The 22,230-nt window shown below is 38.1% G+C and overlaps 1 protein-coding gene across 1 annotated transcript; it reads right to left on the minus strand.

The window, feature by feature from the left end:
• Nucleotides 1–88: 88 nt before the first annotated feature.
• Nucleotides 89–21,969, minus strand: gpx4b (glutathione peroxidase 4b). Its single transcript, XM_079819701.1, has 7 exons — nucleotides 21,851–21,969; nucleotides 13,059–13,153; nucleotides 8,975–9,119; nucleotides 3,673–3,824; nucleotides 731–755; nucleotides 589–648; nucleotides 89–439 (listed from the first exon to the last, which is right to left on the minus strand). The coding sequence occupies exons 1-7, from the start codon at nucleotides 21,914–21,916 to the stop codon at nucleotides 407–409; spliced, it is 576 nt and encodes a 191-aa protein (XP_079675827.1). The 5' UTR covers nucleotides 21,917–21,969; the 3' UTR covers nucleotides 89–406.
• Between the last annotated feature and the right edge of the window lie 261 nt (nucleotides 21,970–22,230).

Below are 22,230 nucleotides of genomic sequence, written 5' to 3' on the forward strand. Positions count from 1 at the left end.
TTTTACAGGACTGGAAAATTAGTCGTTAATTTTCCATGATGTCTACGTGGGAACCCTGACTTTGTAAAAGAACTGGCCACACAGGACATTCTGACGCTATTGTTTAATGATCATCACTGCTTGTTAGAAAATGTTCTTTAGGGTGTATGAGTGTGATTTTAAGTGCATTGACTGGCATTGATCTCCTCTCTAGAGACGCGACTGGATATCGGAGGGGCGTTCCCAGAGAATTTGCACGCCGAAGGACATCAGGCCGTCCCCACCTGAACACAGGCTTGAGGAACGGCCGTCACAGATCTGGGCATCACCCTGCCAACGTCCAATCAGCGGAAAGAGAGGAGACAAGTGCCTATGACACACACACACACACGGGTCATGGGACGGAGATCGGATTTGATCCAAATGGCTACAGGTACTTGGGGAGATCCTTTTCAACAACCTGATGGGACAAACAAAACAGGTTATTTTTATTTAACCAAATCCAAAATGTTCTCAAGAGAACCGTAAAGAATAATTGGGAACACTTTGCAATAAGATCTCAGTTGTTAACATTAGTAAATGAATCATTTTAGAGCATTGTTGACTTACGCTTGGGTCATCCATTGGTCCGTACCTCTTCACAACCTGACCTTCTCTGTCAATGAGGAACTATGATAAAAACATCAGGTGTGAGTGCGCAATACTGCAGCGAATTAGAGAACAACATTAATTAACATCATGCAATGGTTACCTTAGTGAAATTCCATTTGATGTTGCTGTGGAAACAAAAACAGTATTTAAAACATCAAATGATCAATGCATTAGAGAACGACTAGGGCTGGGCGATGAAACGATATCGATATGTATCGTGATAGACACGTTATCGATATCAATAAAAAATGCGTTCGATAAAACATTTGATAAGAAAAAAATTCTTCGTCGGAAGACACCAGAGGCAGCGAAGCAAGTTTGGTTGCATGAACAAAGGCACTCGCTCTCTGGTAACCAAGCAACGTAGGGAGGCTAACAGCCAATCAGGTAACTGTATCATGTTTGGTTGCGCCATATCGTTGTCTCGCGGTGGATTAATTCTTCAGTAACGGAACCGGCGTGGAGTGATAAGTGGAAAATGAGAGCCGCAGCGAGCGAGGAAATTGTTTATAAAACAGGAAAACAAGTCGACTCACCAGTGTGGCAGTTTTTTTGGATTTTATAAGCCTGACCGTAGTCAGACCAATGTCGTCTGCAAATTATGCAAGACTTATTTATGCTTTCGTCTGGCTCCGCAGTGTACGTCTTGCTCGATTGGGGACGTGTTTATACTCAAAGCGCTCGCCGTTGTGCTATTCTTGACTTTGGCTGAATCCGATATCGCCTATCCCCTCAATCACTGTTCCCTACATTATCCACTAATACAGTTCACTTGAAGAAGTGAATGAAAACGAGTGAGTGAATTCGGACAGTGTGTACATCGGCTGTACACTCGTTATGTGGGATTGAATGAGTGCACTATCGTTTTGGAAACCACTACAAATGGCTGCCCCCTTAAATGGTGCCCTATGTAGGGTATAGGGGGCGATTTCGGATTCAGCCTTTGAATCTACATGGAGAGGTAAAGTTACTCTGCATCAGTGCCTTATGACAAAGCATCTAAACGATAACAGTTACAAAGAAATAACGGAGACGCTGCACCTTAATGTGAGAGATAATTGTTAAGTGTTCATTGTGATTTTAGACTCGTGTTTAAATTTTAATTATTTTGTGTTTTCCATGATTGTGCTGCCTTTCTAACGGAGGGGATTATAATCAGAGGAAGGTTACGTTTAAAATAAAAATGTTTAAATGCAAAATCTTTTCCTCCTGGTCCTTATTTTAAATGGGTCATAAAAATATTAGGGCTGTCAAAAGATTAATCGTGATTAATCACATCCAAAATAAAAGTTTGTGTTTACATAATATATTTGTGTGTACTCTGTATAATTATGATGTATATATAAATAGGGCTGCAACGACGCGTCGACGTCGTCGATGACGTCGACTACGAAAATACGTCGACGTGCGTGAAATGCGTCGACGCGTCGGCGGCACATTATTTACCTTCTAGAATGGAACAGAAGATCTAGAATAATGGCAGCTTCTGCTCCCGGGCATAGTGAAAATGATCATTTATCATATAAAGCCAGACCGCGACATTCAAAAGTGTGGGAGTGCTTTAAACAGAAGCAGAGTAAAACTGTGCTTTGTTCGCTCTGTAACGCCGGTTTCACACTGCACGCGGTGGCAGAGCAGGAGCTGTGCGCGTGGTGGAGAGCGGGAGCTTTCACACTGCCAGTCAGTGTTGCCAAGTCCGCTTTTTTCCGCGGAATTCGGCTACTTCTACACTGTTGCCGCGGGCTGTGTCTCATGTCCGCGGGTTGAAGCAAAAAAACACACATATTTAACATATTTAATATTTAACATATTTAATTTAGCGATGTTTACCAGAGAACCTCCCCGAAACGCGATTGGGCTTGTTTCGGGCTAGTTTTGAGTAACGAATGGGTGGGTTTTGTTGTGTAAACCTGGCAACCCTGCTGCCATTGTTCTCTCGCGCAGCTGAACCGTGGCGCGTGTATTGCAACAGACGGTCACATTTTCCTGGGTTCTTCTCCGACCCCAGTACGTCTCGTGCTTTTATTTATTATGGGCTGCATATATCTCCTGTATATGCGACCTGGTTCCGCTCGGTCCCAAACACATATGCATAAAACATGCTGTATATAGGTAGTTTACATGATTAACGTAACATTAAAGTTAAGATATGCCTCTAGCTTTAATCATTTAAATGTGTTTGAAGTTTGGGCAAAAACTTCTGGCAGCTTTAGTCGTTGTTTATGCACATGTATCTTCAAAATAGACGACTAGTTATACATTAACACTATGCTGAAAGCTCCTGTATGTGAACCTTTTGCAGATAAATACAAGTGCATTTTCGTTTACTATTGACACAAATCAATAAGTAAATCATACTCAACTACTATAGTAAACAACTTTTCCTAATTAGGCCTACTCTGTATACATTTTATGATGAATAGTATCATTATATATTATGTTTAAAAAGCTTCTTGTGTTTATATATTTCATTATAAAATGGCATACTATGTACACTACCCTTCCTGAAATACAATTAATATTGTCATCATTCATTGATTTCATGTTAAAATAATATACAAATTCACTACCCTCTTTGAAATACAATAATCAGTAAAAAAGAATAATAAGATTAATCTGGAAAATAATCGTTAGATTAGTCGACTAATCGAAAAAATAATCGTTAGATTAGTCGACAGAAAAAATAATCGTTAGTTGCAGCTCTATATATAAATACAAACACATTCATGTATATATTTAAGAAATATTTGCATGTATATACATTTATATAATTTATAAATATTTTATATATAAATATAATACATTTTTCTTAAATATATACATGCTTGTGTGTGTTTTTTATATATAAATAATAATTATACACAGTACACACATATATTATGTAAACACAAACTTTTATTTTGGATGACGTTAATCGCGATTAATCTTTTGACAGCCCTAAAAAATATCAATAATTATCGATATGAAACACTTATATCGTGATACAGTTTTCAGCCATATCGCCCAGCCCTAAGAACAAGTGCAGAAACCAAACAAACTCACTTTCCCAGAGTTCCTCTGCCTTTGGGCTGCTCTTTCATCCATTTAAAGAGAGGATGTGCTCCGTCGCCATTCACCTCGATCTTACTGAAGAGGTCAAACTCTGCATTGTAGCCTTTGGCAAACTCCTTGATCTCCGCCTCCGTTCCAGGCTCCTATGGAGGGACACAACCGCTCTTACACAACAGAAAACTTTCATCCAATGTGTCGAAACCTGCCTGACACAAACGCAGCACGTTTGAGCTGCATTCTCTTCAAGCCAGTTGAGCTTCTGTTTATGTTTGCTGATCAAAGTTTATAAGTGAATACAAGTCTAAATTCAATGGGCCTCATTCATGAAACACAAGCAGAACAAATTTGTGTCAGTTGTGTGTCAAGTTTGTGTTTATTCGTGAAGCCAACATGACATCATGACTTTGCGTAAACATACACGGCACTTTCTAAAGCCAAATGGTGTGTTATCTGTACGCATTGAGCCATCCGCGTGTGTGTGTACGCCGAAACGAACCATCATCTCTGCGTGTATGTCTACGCCGTGTGATTCTGCGTGAATGTCTCGCCGAAATGAACCATTATGTGTGTGTGTGTGTTAGGGCTGAACGATATATCGTTATCGTATCTATATCTAGATATGAACTTTCAAGATATTACTATCGAAAAAAGCAACGATATAGACGATATAGATTTCCCCTCTCCGCGCTCGCCCTGCATATAACTCTGGAAGTCACAACAAACATCAGTTTTACGAGTGCCCTTGAATGCGCCGCTAAAGCCAGCGCACACACACTACCAGGGACGCAGGAACTATATTGTGAGAGGGGGGGCGGCGTTTCCATGGTGACGCGTCATTGCTTGTCACGTGACACACCGCAGCAGCAACAGCGCTGAATGAATGATGATCTGCTTTTGTCATTTTTTTCCTTTTCTATTCAGAATATTCACAAATGTGTTAGCTATGGCATGAAATATCTGATATTCCGATTGTCAAATACATGCAAGTGGAAGTATATTGTTGTTTAAACACCTTTACAACGATGGCGTTAGTTGAGCTGTATGCGCGATGGGCGCCGCTGTGTTAGTTTGTGCCGCAGACGCAGTTCAGAGAATCGGATCTGTTGGATTTACAACCTCTATGTTTACAACACGTGAATTCATCCACTTCTCCCGAAATACTTAAAAGTAAGTGGCTGGTGAACTGGGAATAGAATAGAGTAAACATTGAAGTTACTTACACAATGTGTATCTGATATGAATAAAATGTGTCGAATTATAATGGAAAGGATTATTATTACCTCTTCCATAGACATCAGTGTGTATTTTACAAACTCTAAATGTATTGTTTTTTTAGTACTTATGTGTTTGAAACCTAAAATAAACAGTATGTGGTTGAAAACACTGAAAAGTTGTGATATATGACCTCTCTGAGCACGCCTGTCTCTGGCTAAATTCAACATTTGATCATGTGATGCACTTGATCATCCGCTCAGGGATCAGCCTAGACTGATCACACCTGTGTGATCGTACGTGCCAAAGGCTTAAAAACAATACATTTTCTGACACAAATTTTTGAAATGTAGGCTTAAATCAAACACATTTTAATTCAGATTTTCACCGAACACGTAGTCATATCGTACTGTATCGATATCGAGATATCTGGCATGAAAATCGAGATATGAAATTTTGTCCATATCGTTCAGCCCTAGTGTGTGTGTGTGTGTGTCCACAATGTAAATGGATTTATAAACATACTAAATTATGTTTTTTTTGAAAATGTAAAAATGCAGAATGTTTCTTGGGTAGGTTTAGGGACAGTGTGTGTGTGTGTGTGTGTGTGTGTGTCTGATGGGTAGGTTTAGGGGTAGGGGCAGTGTAGGGGGATGGAATGAAACGGCGTTGATAAACATGCTAAAAACCGATTATGCGTCTTTATAGCACGCCAAAATGGCATACGAATTGGCGTGTCATACATACGCCATTTTATGAGATCAGTCTGGTAAAGCAGTTCTGACGTAAATTTTCGTATTTTCAAAATGTTAGTTGGTATGAAAGAAACGTACACCAGCTCCCTATCCTGTGCAAATAGTGCGTAAAACATTTGAGCGTTTTGTGTACTAATTTAGGCAAACTGATGAAATTGCATTTTGATGCTAGCCTGATAAGCCACACCCACATCAAGATGTTGGGTCTGGGAACTCAATCCGAGGGGCGGGATAAACGGTTGTCTTTCAAAATCCCTCTGCACGCAATTGGAAAGCGCTAGAAGCCCAGCTAACATTAGTTGATGGATTAAACTTTCGCCGTATCCGGTCGGCAAAACTCCGAACACATCTTCCTTTCTTAAGAATGACTTCAGTGCCGTTCTTTGTTCTTTCCTCAAAGAAAAGCTGAACTCCGAGTCTTCCAGAGTCGCGGTTAAAGCCGATTTGAAGACCGCCGTTAGCCAGCTTCTGTTTACCTGTAGCACCAGGAACTGCCGCAACTCTGCTCCGTCATTATGTTAAGCCCGCCCACCGACTCTATACACGATGTGATTGGCCTGACCAGAGTTTGGTTTTTCCAGCTCGCAGGTCTACCGAGAGTTGCTAGACTATACTTGGCAGATTAGATTTACTGCCGCTAGGGTGCATCTAGATTTATAGGCTATTTTGATACACTATGTACCATAATATTTCAAGAGTTGATTTGCCCCATCGCTTGTCACTGTCACTTTTTACCCGGCCGTCCAATCATAGTGGAGGAGGGGTGGGACAAAAACTACACCGACCAATTATCCCACTTGTGGGACAATAATGGAGAAGTTAATACTGCATTTTTTATATTCAGTAATATGCTTCAAATTGAGATACGAGTAACAAGGGGTGTAACAGTACACGTATTCGTACCGAACCGTTTCGGTACAGGACTTTCGGTTCGCGTGTGTACCGAACCGATCCGAATGCAATCTTTATTTTAAGCGCGGAACACACTTCAATCTGAGTTTCCACTCGAACATAACTATTCAGTCCATTTAATCACGAAATTCAAACGATAAATGCCGTTTTGACGCTCTTTAATGTGACGTGACTGATCACACACACACACACAACTTAATCTGTTAGCATTAAATGATCAAGACATCACTATTCTACTATGTTTAGATAAATCTGTCATGAAAATGACAGTCACTAAGATTATATTTCAACAACGAATTGAAGAAAAAAAAACAATTTTATGATTAGATTTAGGAGTTAATGCAAAAACTGCCTTATGTGACGTTTACATGTTTGCACACAATGTGTTATTTGAGTGTTGATTATTATACCTAAACATGAATATCAGCTGAATATAGGCTCATAGTTTGGGCTCTGTTGTTAACCTTTAATATTATAGTAATAATGTGCAAGTAAGGGCTCCCTATAGTTTACAGCATTATCTTTACAAAACTTTTAGTTATAAATTTAATTCATTTAAGGACAGACAATTTTTTCAGTAAATCAGTTTAATAAAAAATAAATAAAAAGCCATGTTTTAAAACTGCTGTACCGAACCGTGACTTCAGAAAAAATGCCTTTTATTTCTAAATTATGACATTTTATGATGTAAAAGTCATACTAACAATATAAGTACACCTCAGGAAACATTATAAAATAATAGAAAAATGCCATGCCATGGGACCTTTAAAAGTAATGAGGGTGTGTGTGTCAATAATTCATCACTGTGTGTGTGTGTGTGTGTGTGTGTGTGTGTGTGTGTTTAACACATTCAGCAGTGACTCGTGTCTCGCTCTTAAAGGGACAGTCACCTAAAAAAACATCTACGCACTTACATAAATACTTCATTTTTACAGTGTAGTTCGATTTACTCGCTCACGTGTTTTTGTTTTTATTTACAGCTCAAATAAATGTTTTTACAGTGTGACCAATTTCCAGTAATGGGTAAAAAAAAAAATTCATATGAAAGCTGAATAAATAATATTTCCATTGATGTGTGGTTTGTACAATTATAACTGAAAATGGTGCAAAAAACTATAAATATTGAGAAAATCTCCTTTAAAGTTGTCCAAATGAAGTCCTTAGCACTACTAATAATACATTTATGATATATTTACGGTAGGACATTTACCAAATATCTTAATGGAACATGAACTTAATATCCTCATGATGTTGCCATAAAAGAAAAATGTATAATTTTGACCCATACAATGTATTGTTGGCTATTGGCACAGATTTACCCTTGAGACACATGACTGGTGTTGAGCTCCAGGGTCACATGACTAACAAAAGGCACTTTCTTTTTGTGAATCTGGAGGAGAGTTCTCAAAGGTCCATTTTACGCGCAAATTACTCAGAATTTGCTTGTATATTTACGAGAGTTTCATGAATGAGACCCCTTGTGTTTCGAAGATGAATGAAAGTCTTACAGATTTGGAATGACATGAGGGTGAGTAAATGACAGAATATTAATTTTTAGGTGAACTATCCCTTTAACCAAATGACATTTCTTGACCTACTTTTTGTTGGGAAATCCCCAGATGCCTACTTTACTCTCAGCACAGCTATGCATGTGATGGAGCAGATTTTGATCATAGAAATCTGTGTGTGACTTCAGATGAAGGACTTATAAAGCAATTTGCATCTCTTATGCTGATTAAATCTCACCCCACAACACAACATAATCCACTTACAGCTTCACTCGCGTGACCCACTTACAGTGATGACAGTGACCAGTCCGATGGTCAGTTACATTTTAACAGAAAGAACAAATGTTCAGGCCCGAATTGGCTGTAATTCACAGTATAACCCCACAGCAAAGTCTTACTGAAAATGTGTTATGCAATGCTGCAAAAATAGTATGCTTGAACTGATAATTACCAGTGTAGAAATAATATTAAAAGGTGTCATGAACTGTCTTTTTTTTTTATACTGTTGTCTGAGGTTAATTTATTACGATTGCGTGCCGTTTGCCACACGCTGTAACTGACAGAGGAGCAGAAGCTCATTAAATATGCAAATCTTATCCAATCCTATCCGTGGGTCTTTACTTCCAAGTCTTCAGTGCGGCACGGCCATAAAAACCAACCGTTTCTTCAGAGAGCCTCAAAACCATGGCAGAAAATAGCCTATTACTTATTCATTATGATGTGTTTGAATGTAAAAACCACATAAAACGTCATAAATTGACCTCAGACAACAGTATACAAAAAAAAAAGCCAGTTCATGATGCCTTTAACATGTAAAGTGCATGCCACTATTTCTAATGTTTATTCTTGCATACCATTTACATAGCATGCAAAACAAAGCACAATGCAATGCACAATTGTACAAACCTGCTTTCCAAACTGGTTGCAGGGGAAGCCCAGGATGCGTAAACCCTTCTCAGCGTACGTGGCGTGCATTGCCGCAAACTGAGTGTAGTTTACAGGAGTCTTCCCTCACTTGGAGGCTACGTTAGTGATGATGCACACGTAACCCCTGAAAACAGACAAACACACTATAATGACCCAGTTTTCTTACAGCAAGATTACTCTCAGCCGAAGACTAAAAATAACACGATGAAGAATGCACATTAGAGTCTAACGTAGGCGAGGACAGAAACTCTCCATCATGATGCTCGGGTGTTGAGCAGTTTTTATTTGGCCGTTTTGACATGCGCCACATTCAATCCCTCTCGACTGCATAATAAGAGTCCAGGGTTTTTCCTACATTGACATTTTTTTGTCCCGACAAAGCCTTATTTGATCCGTTATTGTGATTTATGAGTGATGTAGATTTTGATAGGGCGCATGTTGTTATCTTAGTAGGGTTGGGTACCTATATAATCGGCACATACCGGACAGAATCAGAACACATTATCTGTTAACCACAACTTATTGCACAATATATGGACATGACCGTGATTCTGGTGCCGCGGTATATTGCCCATTGTGTTTAGTAATAATTATACATTTATTTTATATAGTGCCTTTCTCAAAGCGTACATAAAGAACACAGCTTACAGAGAAAACAACACTTAAAAAACAACAAATAAAATGAATATTCAAATAAAAGCAATCCTAAAATAGAATTACATGCATGTTTGTTTACATAAAAATTACTTTTTTTTTTGGTTCTTGTTCTAAACTGTTTATGCAATGGCAGATCCGCTACTTTTCTTCTTCACTCCGTCCGAGCAAATGTCCTGTAAATGGGGTTGGGTACTGAAACCCGGTGCATATAACCGGTATGTACCGGACCAAATCAGAACACAGATTTCGGTTCCTCATTTCGGTGCCACTTAAAATCAAACATGCTTTTGCGCTTTGGCTGGCGCCGAGCCAGAGACAGACACGCTCAGCGCTCGTCACATATCGCAACTATTCAGTGTTTTCAACCACATCATGTTTATTTCAGGTTTCAGACATTTAAATGCTCATAAGTACTAGCAAAAACACACACTGATGTCTGTGCAAGCAGCAAAAACAATCCTTTCAGACAGTTATAACTTGACTACGCGTTTTATTCATATCAGATACACATTATATAGTAACTATATAGTTAAGTTTACTCTACTCTTCTCCCAGTTCAGCGGTCACTTACTTTCATGTATTTTGTGAGACGTGAATGAATTTACGTGATGTAAATCCGACAGATTCGATTCTCTGAGGCGCAAACTAACATGGCGCCGCCCATCGCGCAGTATAGATCAACGAACACACATTTGAAAATCTGAATATCAGATAGTTCATGACATATTTAGCAAGTTTGTGAATATTTTGAAGAAAAAAGTGAAATAAACCCGATACAGCGGAGCAGCCATACAGCACTAATGCGGCAGCTGTGTGTCATATGAGAAGCACGACGCGTCGCCATGGTAACAATAAGGCGATGCGTTCTAAAATATTAAAACTAGAGAATATGGTCATATTTCTGCAAAATAAAGCTGAAGCTGGTTTGTAGAAGAGCAAGAATACAGACGACTGCTGTTATTACTGTATCTGTTATTTAGAGTTAAATTAGTTGTAGTCGGGTTAGGTGGCCTTAGTTTTACTGCAAATTTGTTAAAGGTGAACTATGTAGGATTTTTGCAGTAAAACATCCAGAAACCACTAGGCCAGTGTTATATATTTTGTTCAGTTGAGTACTTAGAATATCCCAAATGTTTTCAACTATTTGTAAATCGTGAGAAAATTGCTATTTTAACCAAGGAGCCGGGACGTGTGAGCTATGCGTGTGAGGGAGTCGCCTGTCGATTGCGTCATATCTGCGTCACCCTCGGTCTCCGGTTTTATTCAGTGAAACGCTTTACTCTCACTGCAGAGTGAACAAGTGTCATAGCAGCCGCCGAGCCAACGTCATAACTTCCTTTTCAACACACTCAGATATATCTAATACGATAAACAGAGCTGTGTTACCTCACACTCAGCACTGGAGAAGAGGAAGTGCCGCCGGCAACCGTGTCATAATAAAAGTCCCGCCAGCGACTATGCCATAATAACAGTCCCGCTCTTCAATCGCTCCTGCGGCCTTGCTCAGCTCCACAACACTCGGTCCTGCTCTGCTTCACTACAGTAACGTTAATAATCGCATCCATGAACATGATTTCTGCCCGAGTCCTATCCTGATTCTTTTCCACCGGCTGTGAGGTAAAGACCACATGTCCCGAGATTCTGCGCTCAAACGTGGCGTCATCAAACTACGCCTTTGTTTTGAACAGGCGACCTCTAGTGGACGGAAAAGTTACATAGTGTAGCTTTAAGTAAATTGTGTTTTGTGTTTATTTATATTTAAGTATACCTTAAACTTGTAATAAATTGTTAAAATTAAATAATAAAAAAAAATCTATAAAAAGCCATTCTTTAAACTCATCCACCTCGTTTTGTGGCTTTTTTTTTTTAAATCGGGTTTCGGGTTGGCACCGGTATAGAAAAAAAACTAAAACAATACCCAACCCTATATCTGAGAGACAGAGAGAACGAGCAGAGAGCCCTCTTTCTGTCTTCAAAATAAGCACGGTCTTAGCTTTCTAATATTTCACATATTACGTAAATCAAAATCAAAAGGACAGAAGACCGAATCCATGTCGCACTCGGCGCATTCGGACATTTTTCGCTGGGTGTGAATTGCGCTCAAAAACCATTGACTCTTCTCTGAACAGCTGACATAAACCATACTTTTGAATAAATGAGAAACAAATCCTGTCCCGTTATGAACAAGGGGGTAATCAAGCCCCCGGAAAGCGTACCTTCCATAGGGGCAGCCATTGCCAACCAAGCCATCACCTGCTGTTAGCATCCCATTGACTCCCATTCATTTTGGCTGTTAGCATCCCATTGACTCCCATTCATTTTGGCTGTTAGCATCCCATTGACTCCCATTCATTTTGGCGTCACTTTGACAGCGAATAACTTAACATCTGAGGCGTTTAAAGACTCCATTTGACCATTGTTTATTTCTAAAGAAACACAACAATGTATAAAAGGCTCCATTACCTTCGATCTTACACTATCGCCCCGTAGAAGCCGTTTTTGTAAAAAATAGGCTAATGATTGCGATTGACTGAGGCCGCGCAGTACATCATCCATCAGGAAGTGAGTGCTTCTTCACTTTTCCCCATCGAAGCCTATGGGGCCGCTGTGTCAATGTCTTTTACTGTCTATGGTTATGAAGTGTTTTCTGTGTGTTGACAAATCTTTCGCGATGTTCAAACAGACGGGATTCACACACAACACGTCTGCTAATGTCCGATTCGCCACCTAATGACTCCTTTGAACCGAATCATTTTAACGACTGGTTAGAACAACTGATCTGTCCAACACTGAACTCACACAAATCAGTTTAATCATTTACTCAGAACATCTGAAATGAGAACACAAGTGTGCTCACCCAATTTAGCAAGAGTGGATAGTAAGAATTAGTTTTAATCATCAGCTTTCAGCTTGTTTGTGTTGACTATGTGTAGTAAAATAAATAGCCTAAAATCATTTAGTTTAGACTGGAGTGAGGTGAAACCAGAACAAAGTTAGTAAGAAAAAAGTTATTTTATGAAATTGTATATGGCAGAAAATTAGGCTATTTGTTGCCATTTGTATATACCAAAACAATTATCTGTAAATAGTGTAAAAAAAATGAGGAACAAAAACAAACATCAAGGTATCAAAAGATAAGCAAAAATTACAAACTGTTTCTTTGAATTCATTTTAAATGTATTGTCAGTATTGCGCTTGCAGATCACGTGGGTAGGGTACTTTTTATTGTGTGTGTGTGTGTGTGTGTGTGTGTGTGTGTGTGTGTGTGTGTGGATGACCATGTCTGTCAGCCACCACCAAAGACCATTTTTGACCTAGGAAGTTAGGATTAGGGCTTTGTTCAAATCACTACCCCCAAAAAAATGATTAGTAATAAAGATCATAACAGAAAATCAATTGTGCTCACCTGTATTTCTCCAGAGACACTTCCTCTCCATCGATGTCTTTGGCTGAGAACTCGTATATAGATTTAGCCGACTGCCAATCATTGGCTTGGGCACACTGCAATAAACAGAGAGAGGTTAAAGGTCACGGGCAGTGATGGGAATAACGGCGTTATAGATAAACAGCGTTACTAACGGAATTATTATTTTCAGTAACGAGTAATCAAACGAATGACTTTTATTCTCCCGTTAGCGTTACTTAGAATAAAACGCGGCGTTACTATAGTAAACCTACTGATAATATTTACACTATAGTAAACCTACTGATAATATTTACACTATAGTAGGCCTACTGATAATATTTACACTATAGTAGGCCTACTGATAATATTTACACTATAGTAGGCCTACTGATAATATTTACACAATATTTACACTATAGTAGGCCTACTGATAATATTTACACAATATTTACACTATAGTAGGCCTACTGATAATATTTACACAATATTTACACTATAGTAGGCCTACTGATAATATTTACACTATAGTAGGCCTACTGATAATATTTACACTATAGTAGGCCTACTGATAATATTTACACAATATTTACACTATAGTAGGCCTACTGATAATATTTACACTATAGTAGGCCTACTGATAATATTTACACTATAGTAGGCCTACTGATAATATTTACACAATATTTACACTATAGTAGGCCTACTGATAATATTTACACAATATTTACACTATAGTAGGCCTACTGATAATATTTACACTATAGTAGGCCTACTGATAATATTTACACTATAGTAGGCCTACTGATAATATTTACACAATATTTACACTATAGTAGGCCTACTGATAATATTTACACTATAGTAGGCCTACTGATAATATTTACACTATAGTAGGCCTACTGATAATATTTACACTATAGTAGGCCTACTGATAATATTTACACTATAGTAGGCCTACTGATAATATTTACACTATAGTAGGCCTACTGATAATATTTACACTATAGTAGGCCTACTGATAATATTTACACTATAGTAGGCCTACTGATAATATTTACACTGTAGTAGGCCTACTGATAATATTTACACAATATTTACACTATAGTAGGCCTACTGATAATATTTACACTATAGTAGGCCTACTGATAATATTTACACTGTAGTAGGCCTACTGATAATATTTACACAATATTTACACTATAGTAGGCCTACTGATAATATTTACACTATAGTAAACCTACTGATAATATTTACACTATAGTAGGCCTACTGATAATATTTACACTATAGTAGGCCTACTGATAATATTTACACTATAGTAGGCCTACTGATAATATTTACACTATAGTAGGCCTACTGATAATATTTACACTGTAGTAGGCCTACTGATAATATTTACACAATATTTACACTATAGTAGGCCTACTGATAATATTTACACTATAGTAGGCCTACTGATAATATTTACACTATAGTAGGCCTACTGATAATATTTACACTATAGTAAACCTACTGATAATATTTACACTATAGTAGGCCTACTGATAATATTTACACTATAGTAGGCCTACTGATAATATTTACACTATAGTAGGCCTACTGATAATATTTACACTATAGTAGGCCTACTGATAATATTTACACAATATTTACACTATAGTAGGCCTACTGATAATATTTACACTATAGTAGGCCTACTGATAATATTTACACAATATTTACACTATAGTAGGCCTACTGATAATATTTACACTATAGTAGGCCTACTGATAATATTTACACAATATTTACACTATAGTAGGCCTACTGATAATATTTACACTATAGTAGGCCTACTGATAATATTTACACAATATTTACACTATAGTAGGCCTACTGATAATATTTACACTATAGTAGGCCTACTGATAATATTTACACTATAGTAGGCCTACTGATAATATTTACACTATAGTAAACCTACTGATAATATTTACACTATAGTAGGCCTACTGATAATATTTACACTATAGTAGGCCTACTGATAATATTTACACTATAGTAGGCCTACTGATAATATTTACACTATAGTAGGCCTACTGATAATATTTACACTGTAGTAGGCCTACTGATAATATTTACACTATAGTAAACCTACTGATAATATTTACACTATAGTAGGCCTACTGATAATATTTACACTATAGTAGGCCTACTGATAATATTTACACTATAGTAAACCTACTGATAATATTTACACTATAGTAGGCCTACTGATAATATTTACACTATAGTAGGCCTACTGATAATATTTACACTATAGTAGGCCTACTGATAATATTTACACAATATTTACACTATAGTAGGCCTACTGATAATATTTACACTATAGTAGGCCTACTGATAATATTTACACAATATTTACACTATAGTAGGCCTACTGATAATATTTACACTATAGTAGGCCTACTGATAATATTTACACAATATTTACACTATAGTAGGCCTACTGATAATATTTACACTATAGTAGGCCTACTGATAATATTTACACAATATTTACACTATAGTAGGCCTACTGATAATATTTACACTATAGTAGGCCTACTGATAATATTTACACTATAGTAGGCCTACTGATAATATTTACACTATAGTAGGCCTACTGATAATATTTACACAATATTTACACTATAGTAGGCCTACTGATAATATTTACACTATAGTAGGCCTACTGATAATATTTACACTATAGTAGGCCTACTGATAATATTTACACAATATTTACACTATAGTAGGCCTACTGATAATATTTACACTATAGTAGGCCTACTGATAATATTTACACTATAGTAGGCCTACTGATAATATTTACACAATATTTACACTATAGTAAACCTACTGATAATATTTACACTATAGTAGGCCTAATGATAATATTTACACTATAGTAGGCCTACTGATAATATTTACACTATAGTAGGCCTAATGATAATATTTACACTATAGTAGGCCTAATGATAATATTTACAATAATGTATTGAATTTGATAGGTGTCTCTCACATTGTCCCACAGCAACATTACAATAGTGTACATTAATGTTTTATAATAATAATTTATTCTATTTAGCATGTTTAATATTGGGGGCATCCAAGTTATTTGACATATTTGTTTCTTTTTTCTTTTTCAAATGTTCACAGTAGTTACTAGGGCTGTGCAATTAATTGAATTTCGATTTCGGCTCCCAACGATCACCAAAATAGTACAATCGAGAAAAAAACGATTATTTTGCCATGTTCAGTTTTGCAAGAACACTCTTATTTTGTCTTGCGTTCTGTATGAAACGCGCACGCGCACATCCGCCCCTCCCGAAGCCACAAACTCTCTCAGGTCGTGAGTCTCGTGACTCGTGTGCGTTTCATCCGCTGGAATTTAAAAACTCGGCGCGAGTAAAGATGGCAGAAGGAGGGCAGTTACAGCAGCGTTTGATGAGCAAAAAAGGCAAAACCAACTCCGTTGTCTGGGAACAGTTTGGCTTCGAGGAATCAGACGACGAGCAGAAACATGCTATGTGCAAGATATGCTACATGGTAGTGGCTGCAACGGAAGGGAACACCACGAATTTGTTTAACCACTTGAAAATTAAACACAGAGTGACCTATGACAATCTAACAAAGAAACAAAAACTGACGAGAGCAGGGTTGCCGTGTAAACGTCCTTTTTTTTCCTTCATATTTTTCAAATAGTTCTCTCTTTGTAAACTTTGTTCAATGCATGCTGCCATATTTTCGAATATGACCAGTCATTTTCGCCGTCATCACCCGGGTTTAGTGCCAGAAGATGCGAATGAGAAGTAGCGCACGCTGTGAGGAAATGTATCTCTGTGCACTCATCCGAGAGCGCGCACACGTCTCACAGCGCGCAAATATTGAGTTCTCTTTCAAGTCTTGCTCTTGAACGGACAAACTCACACAAAACGTATGTCAACATGTCCATCTTGATGAGTATCATTTTTACTTGAATACTTTTATACTTTGATTTGAATATGTTATATTATTTATTTTAATAGTTCAAAAAGTACAACAAATGTTACAATTTCAATTGAATTGTTGAAAGGTGTCTTTTTAACAAATGCAACACATTCCCAAAGTCATGCGAAATAATCGTGTTACATAATCGTGATTTCAATATTGACCAAAATAATCGTGATTATGATTTTTTCCATAATCGAGCAGCCCTAGTAGTTACTTTCCCTGATAATTAGCTACTTTTATAATGATGTAACTCAGTTGCTATTTGTAAGAAGTAACTATAACTAGTTACTTTATTAAAGTAACATGCCCAACACTGGTCATGAGGCGTGATGACTAGTGTCTAATGCGAACCGATACTGACCAGTGATGCACAATCATGTGCTATACATCAATTACACAATTTCCTAATGCAATAGCTCAGCTTATTAAATGCCCTTTGTGCTTTTTAACTCATACACACAAGTCATGCATAACAAAAGAAACTATGCATTCGTTTAATAGGGTTTTAGTAAAAAAGTTTGGCACTAAAAGTAGATTATGACAACATCACAGGAGACTCACCGCGCTTACGGGAAACACGTAAACATCTCACAGGTGGAGCTAGCCAACGCTAAACAGATTTAAGAGTAATCCATTACACTCCTCGCTGAGAAGATGTGCCTTTATATGACGGTCCAGAGTACATGTTTGTGTGAGTGAGATTAACAATTATACAAGAGCAATATAGTTTATTTTAATAGTATGAAGCTCATATTTTCAGAAGATGATGTGATTGAATACATTGAAAACATGTTTTAAGCAAGAGAACTCAAACTTTTACATATTTGGGAGTGACAAACACTGCGATTGAGCCTAAGGAGGCACGTTATGACCATTTATTTTAATAAACATATTACAAATTTTATTTGTAATGATTTTTTGTTGTAGGCTATACTAATGGTAAGATATTCAATTTGCCAAGAATAAATTAATGCACCTGCTACAATAAAACATAAACCAGTTATTTAGAAAACATGCATTGAGTCTTAAATTAAAACCCAATTAATAAAATTATCATTGAATACTCTTGACAATAATCATTAATAATAATAATAATAATAATATGTATGTAGTTAATTTATTTATATGATTTTTACTATTAATAAGTGGGTGTGCTAAACAGATTAATATAATTATCATTGAGTACTCTTGATAATAATCATTAATAATAATAATAAAATGTATGTATGTAGTTAATAATTTATATATTTTAATATTAGTGTGTGTGTGCGCTAAACAGATTAATATAATTATCATTGAATACTCGTGTGTGTGTGTGTGTATATTATATATATATATATATATATATATATCCACAGACTAATATCAAAATAATATCATATAAATAAATGATTAACATTATCACCAACCTCTTAATATTAAAAGCTTAAAGGGGTGGTAAACAACGATTTCACTATTCTAACTTTAGCTAGCGTGTAATGTTGCTGCTTGAGCATAAACAACATCTGCAAAGTTACAACGTTCAAAGTTTAAAGCAAAGGGAGATATTTGCTTTTAAAGAAATCAGTTTCTAAGAACTACAGCAAACGGCCAGTAGGCGACTACACACATTCCTCCAGGGCTGGTGACATCACCAGCCCCAATATTTACATAAACCCCTCCTCCGAGAATATTAAATAAGGGGGGGTGAGGCCATTTTGTATCGCGGCGCTGTTGTGGTATAGTTAGGCTGGAGTGTTGTTGCCGCGATGCCGAGGAAACGCTGTTATTTTCATCAGGATTGCAGGTCTGGGGTACTTGCTCTGTTCAGCCTTCATAGGGACCGGGGTGCGTTGCAGAGCGTTTAACATACAACATGTTATGCACATGTGTGTTTGAGTCAGCGGGGAATCAGGCGCGCGCAGGGCTCCAGCAGCACATCTGACAGAGGAAAACATCCACGTCTTCACGATTTCAATGCCAGATTTGCACAACGTCAGCTGCGTGAAAAAAACACTGCCGGTGCGTGGATGCATGACGCGCGCGCTGCACATTTCACGGAGGACAACACAAACTTCCACAAACTTCGCGAGTTCAATACAGGATATGCACAACGGCTTGTCCTGAAAGCTGGATTTACAAACAGAAGCTGTTCACGGGCCACAACCTGTAAGTCTGATTTATTTTTCATCGATGTGTTTTCCTGTAATAGGTTGTAGGAAGTAAGTAAACAGATGACAACACTGTTCTGCAAACCAGTCTGTTAAATGCTCATTCATACTTAACGTTATCCGACGAACACCTAACGTTACAAACACTAACGTTAAAATCTCAACAGCGAACCTGACATTAGTGTAAATGATTCTTTGATTAGAGCTTTTATGTATTGTTTATCTACAGGCTTGCTAAACATGCTTCTGTGTGTGATTTGGCTAACTTACTAGTTAAAGCCAGTGTTTAGTGTTCGTTTTGGGTTAACGTTAGTTCTTGCGACAGATATTTGGCTATAATCGTTCTAAAAATACAAAAGTTAAAGTGCCATTCAGTAGCGATCACTATAGATCCGCAGTCTTTACTCTCGAGGACTGAACAGGTTCTGCTCGATCATCTTCACTCAAATGTTCTGGGTCTGATTCGAGCTCATATGGTTTTATTGATGCCGTTGTTTCTAAAGGCCAATTTATACTTCTGCGTCGAGTGTACGCCGTAGTGTACGCCGTAGGCTACGCGCGTAGCCGACGCCGTCGTGAGCATTTATACTTCTGCGCTGTTGTCTGCGTCAATGTGCAATTCCACATGCAGACGCTAGAAGGCAGTGTCCTCGGGCATGTTGGTGTAATCAAGACAACAGCCGAAGAAGAAGCAGCTTGTTGTGTAGTATCTGTACATTCATGTCGGAGTATCAGCAGCAGTGAGAGAGCGGCTTTTCTTGCAGCTTGAGTTGTTGTATCTAATACAAATTAAGCATCTCTAGTTGATTAGTAAAGTTAAATAAGGCGATCTGGCGCTGGAATGTGTTCGTGAAATCATGCAGAGCTCGTGGCCGCTGTTTTCAGCAGCGGTGGCTCGAGCAATCGATTGCTGTTGCGGAGACTTCATTCACGAAATATACCCTAATGTGTCCCTGTTCTTGATATACAATTACTGATTAACATCTTTGGTTTTAATGAGAAAATAAATAAGCTATACTCAGCGGATCTATGTATTTATTTACTACCATAAAGAATCGCTGGACTGCAAAATATTGTGTTATAGCAGACGTAAGGAACTATCATCCAATTTCTGGACACACACTCACACTCCTATCGCAGATTTTTTATTTATTTATTGACCTGAGGGAAGGGTTCTGGCAGACCAATCACAGCGCTTGCGGTCCGCGTAGAATTGACGCGTTGTTACATTTTTGGAGAGGTGCGCGTCAGGCTACGGCGTAGGGTACGGCGTATCCAACGCGTCTATGCGTAGGGTACGCCGTACCCTCTGCGTGCACTCGACGCAGAAGTATAAATTGGCCTTAAAGGTCCCATTCCGCATGATCCCATTGTTCAAACTTTAGTTAGTGTGTAATGTTGCTGTTAGAGCATAAATAATACCTGTAAAATTATAAAGCTCAAAGTTCAATGCCAAGCGAGATATTTTATTTAACAGAAGTTCCCTTTTCAAAGCCTACAGCGAACGGCTGGCTTGGACTACATCCTGGTACTTCCTTCTTTAATTACGTCAGTAGAGCAGTAGAACAGACTAACCTCCGCCCACAAAGAAACGCGAAAAAGGGGGCGCGGTCTTGTTGCTGTCCCACGTGGAGAAGCGGACGTGTCGCGTGGAGAAAAGGAACTGTTGCGTTGAGTGTGTTTATCGCCATGTCGTCGAGACGCTGTTATTTTCATCCAGGAGTCAAATCACCTTTGTTTGGCTTTCCCAGGGACGCTGTAGAGATTATTGAACGCATACATCTCTCCGTTAAGAGGCGTGACCTTTCCAACGTGCTCTAAGCTGCTGTCGAATCATAACACAGGAACTGCTGGCACGTGCGCTAAGCTGCGGTCGAATTACAACACGGTAAGCGCTTGCACAATCAGAACTCGTTACGTATTTCTGAAGGAGGGACTTCATAGCACAAGGAAATCACCAGCCGTTTTTAGGACAGTGGAAACAGCGGTACACAGATAAGTACATTGTGTGAAAAATACTGTGTTTTTTTACACGCGAAACATGAACACATGTTATATTGCACACTGTAAACACAATCAAAGCTTCAAAAAAACACGAAGAACGGGACCTTTAACACTGAACAGCCTCCGGTAAGGGGCGTGACGTTTCCGACGTGCACTGCGGTTAGCGAATCACAACACACTAGGCCAGCTAACCAATCAGAGCCCACTGCGTATTTTTGAGGGACTGGCTTCATACAACCCGGAAAGCATCAGACCGTTTTACAAGGAGGGACAGAGCAGTGTAGAATAAAGGTCAAATATATGAAAAATAAGTTGACAAATAATACATTTGTCAACAAACTGCACTTTAACGAGTCGTTTCGTATAAATATACACTAACAGAACGAGTATATAATCATTTTAACCCGTATACAAACACTGAGACACATGATAACATCAGTAAAGCTAACTGGCTAATGTTCCTCGGCCGGAATGAATTAGCGGAGACACGCCGGTGCCCACGAATAAACACACCGGGCTTTGACCTACTAACAACGATTACATAAACTAGCTGTCAAGACTCAAGACCACAAAAGCGTCTCGAACTGAGTTAAACAGCAGGTAAAGGTGTGTATGAAGTCTTACCATGGCTCTGGTGAAGCTCTTGCTGCCCAGCGCGCCGATCAACAGCGCTCTCTGAAACACATACATAGCGCTGCGACACAAAGCTCCGCCCAACTACTGAAAGACACGCCTCTTCTGTCAACTTCAGCCAATCAGAGACTAACGTACGGACGTCACGTAATATCATATGATCGTTATACGTTGTTATTTTATTATTATTTTACACATTATTATTATTGCTTCTGTTGCAATTGTAACGGGACAGATACAAAAAACAATATTGTAGTAATACTTTTTTTTTTTTAATATTCAAAAAAATTATGCTTGCCCACAAACTGGAAAGACACGCTTCTTCTGTCAGCTTCAGCCAATCAGAGACTAACGTACGAACGTCACGTAAC

This window comes from Gobio gobio (assembly GCF_949357685.1).
Source record: "Gobio gobio genome assembly, chromosome: 6".
In the NCBI taxonomy this organism is placed as follows: domain Eukaryota; kingdom Metazoa; phylum Chordata; class Actinopteri; order Cypriniformes; family Gobionidae; genus Gobio; species Gobio gobio.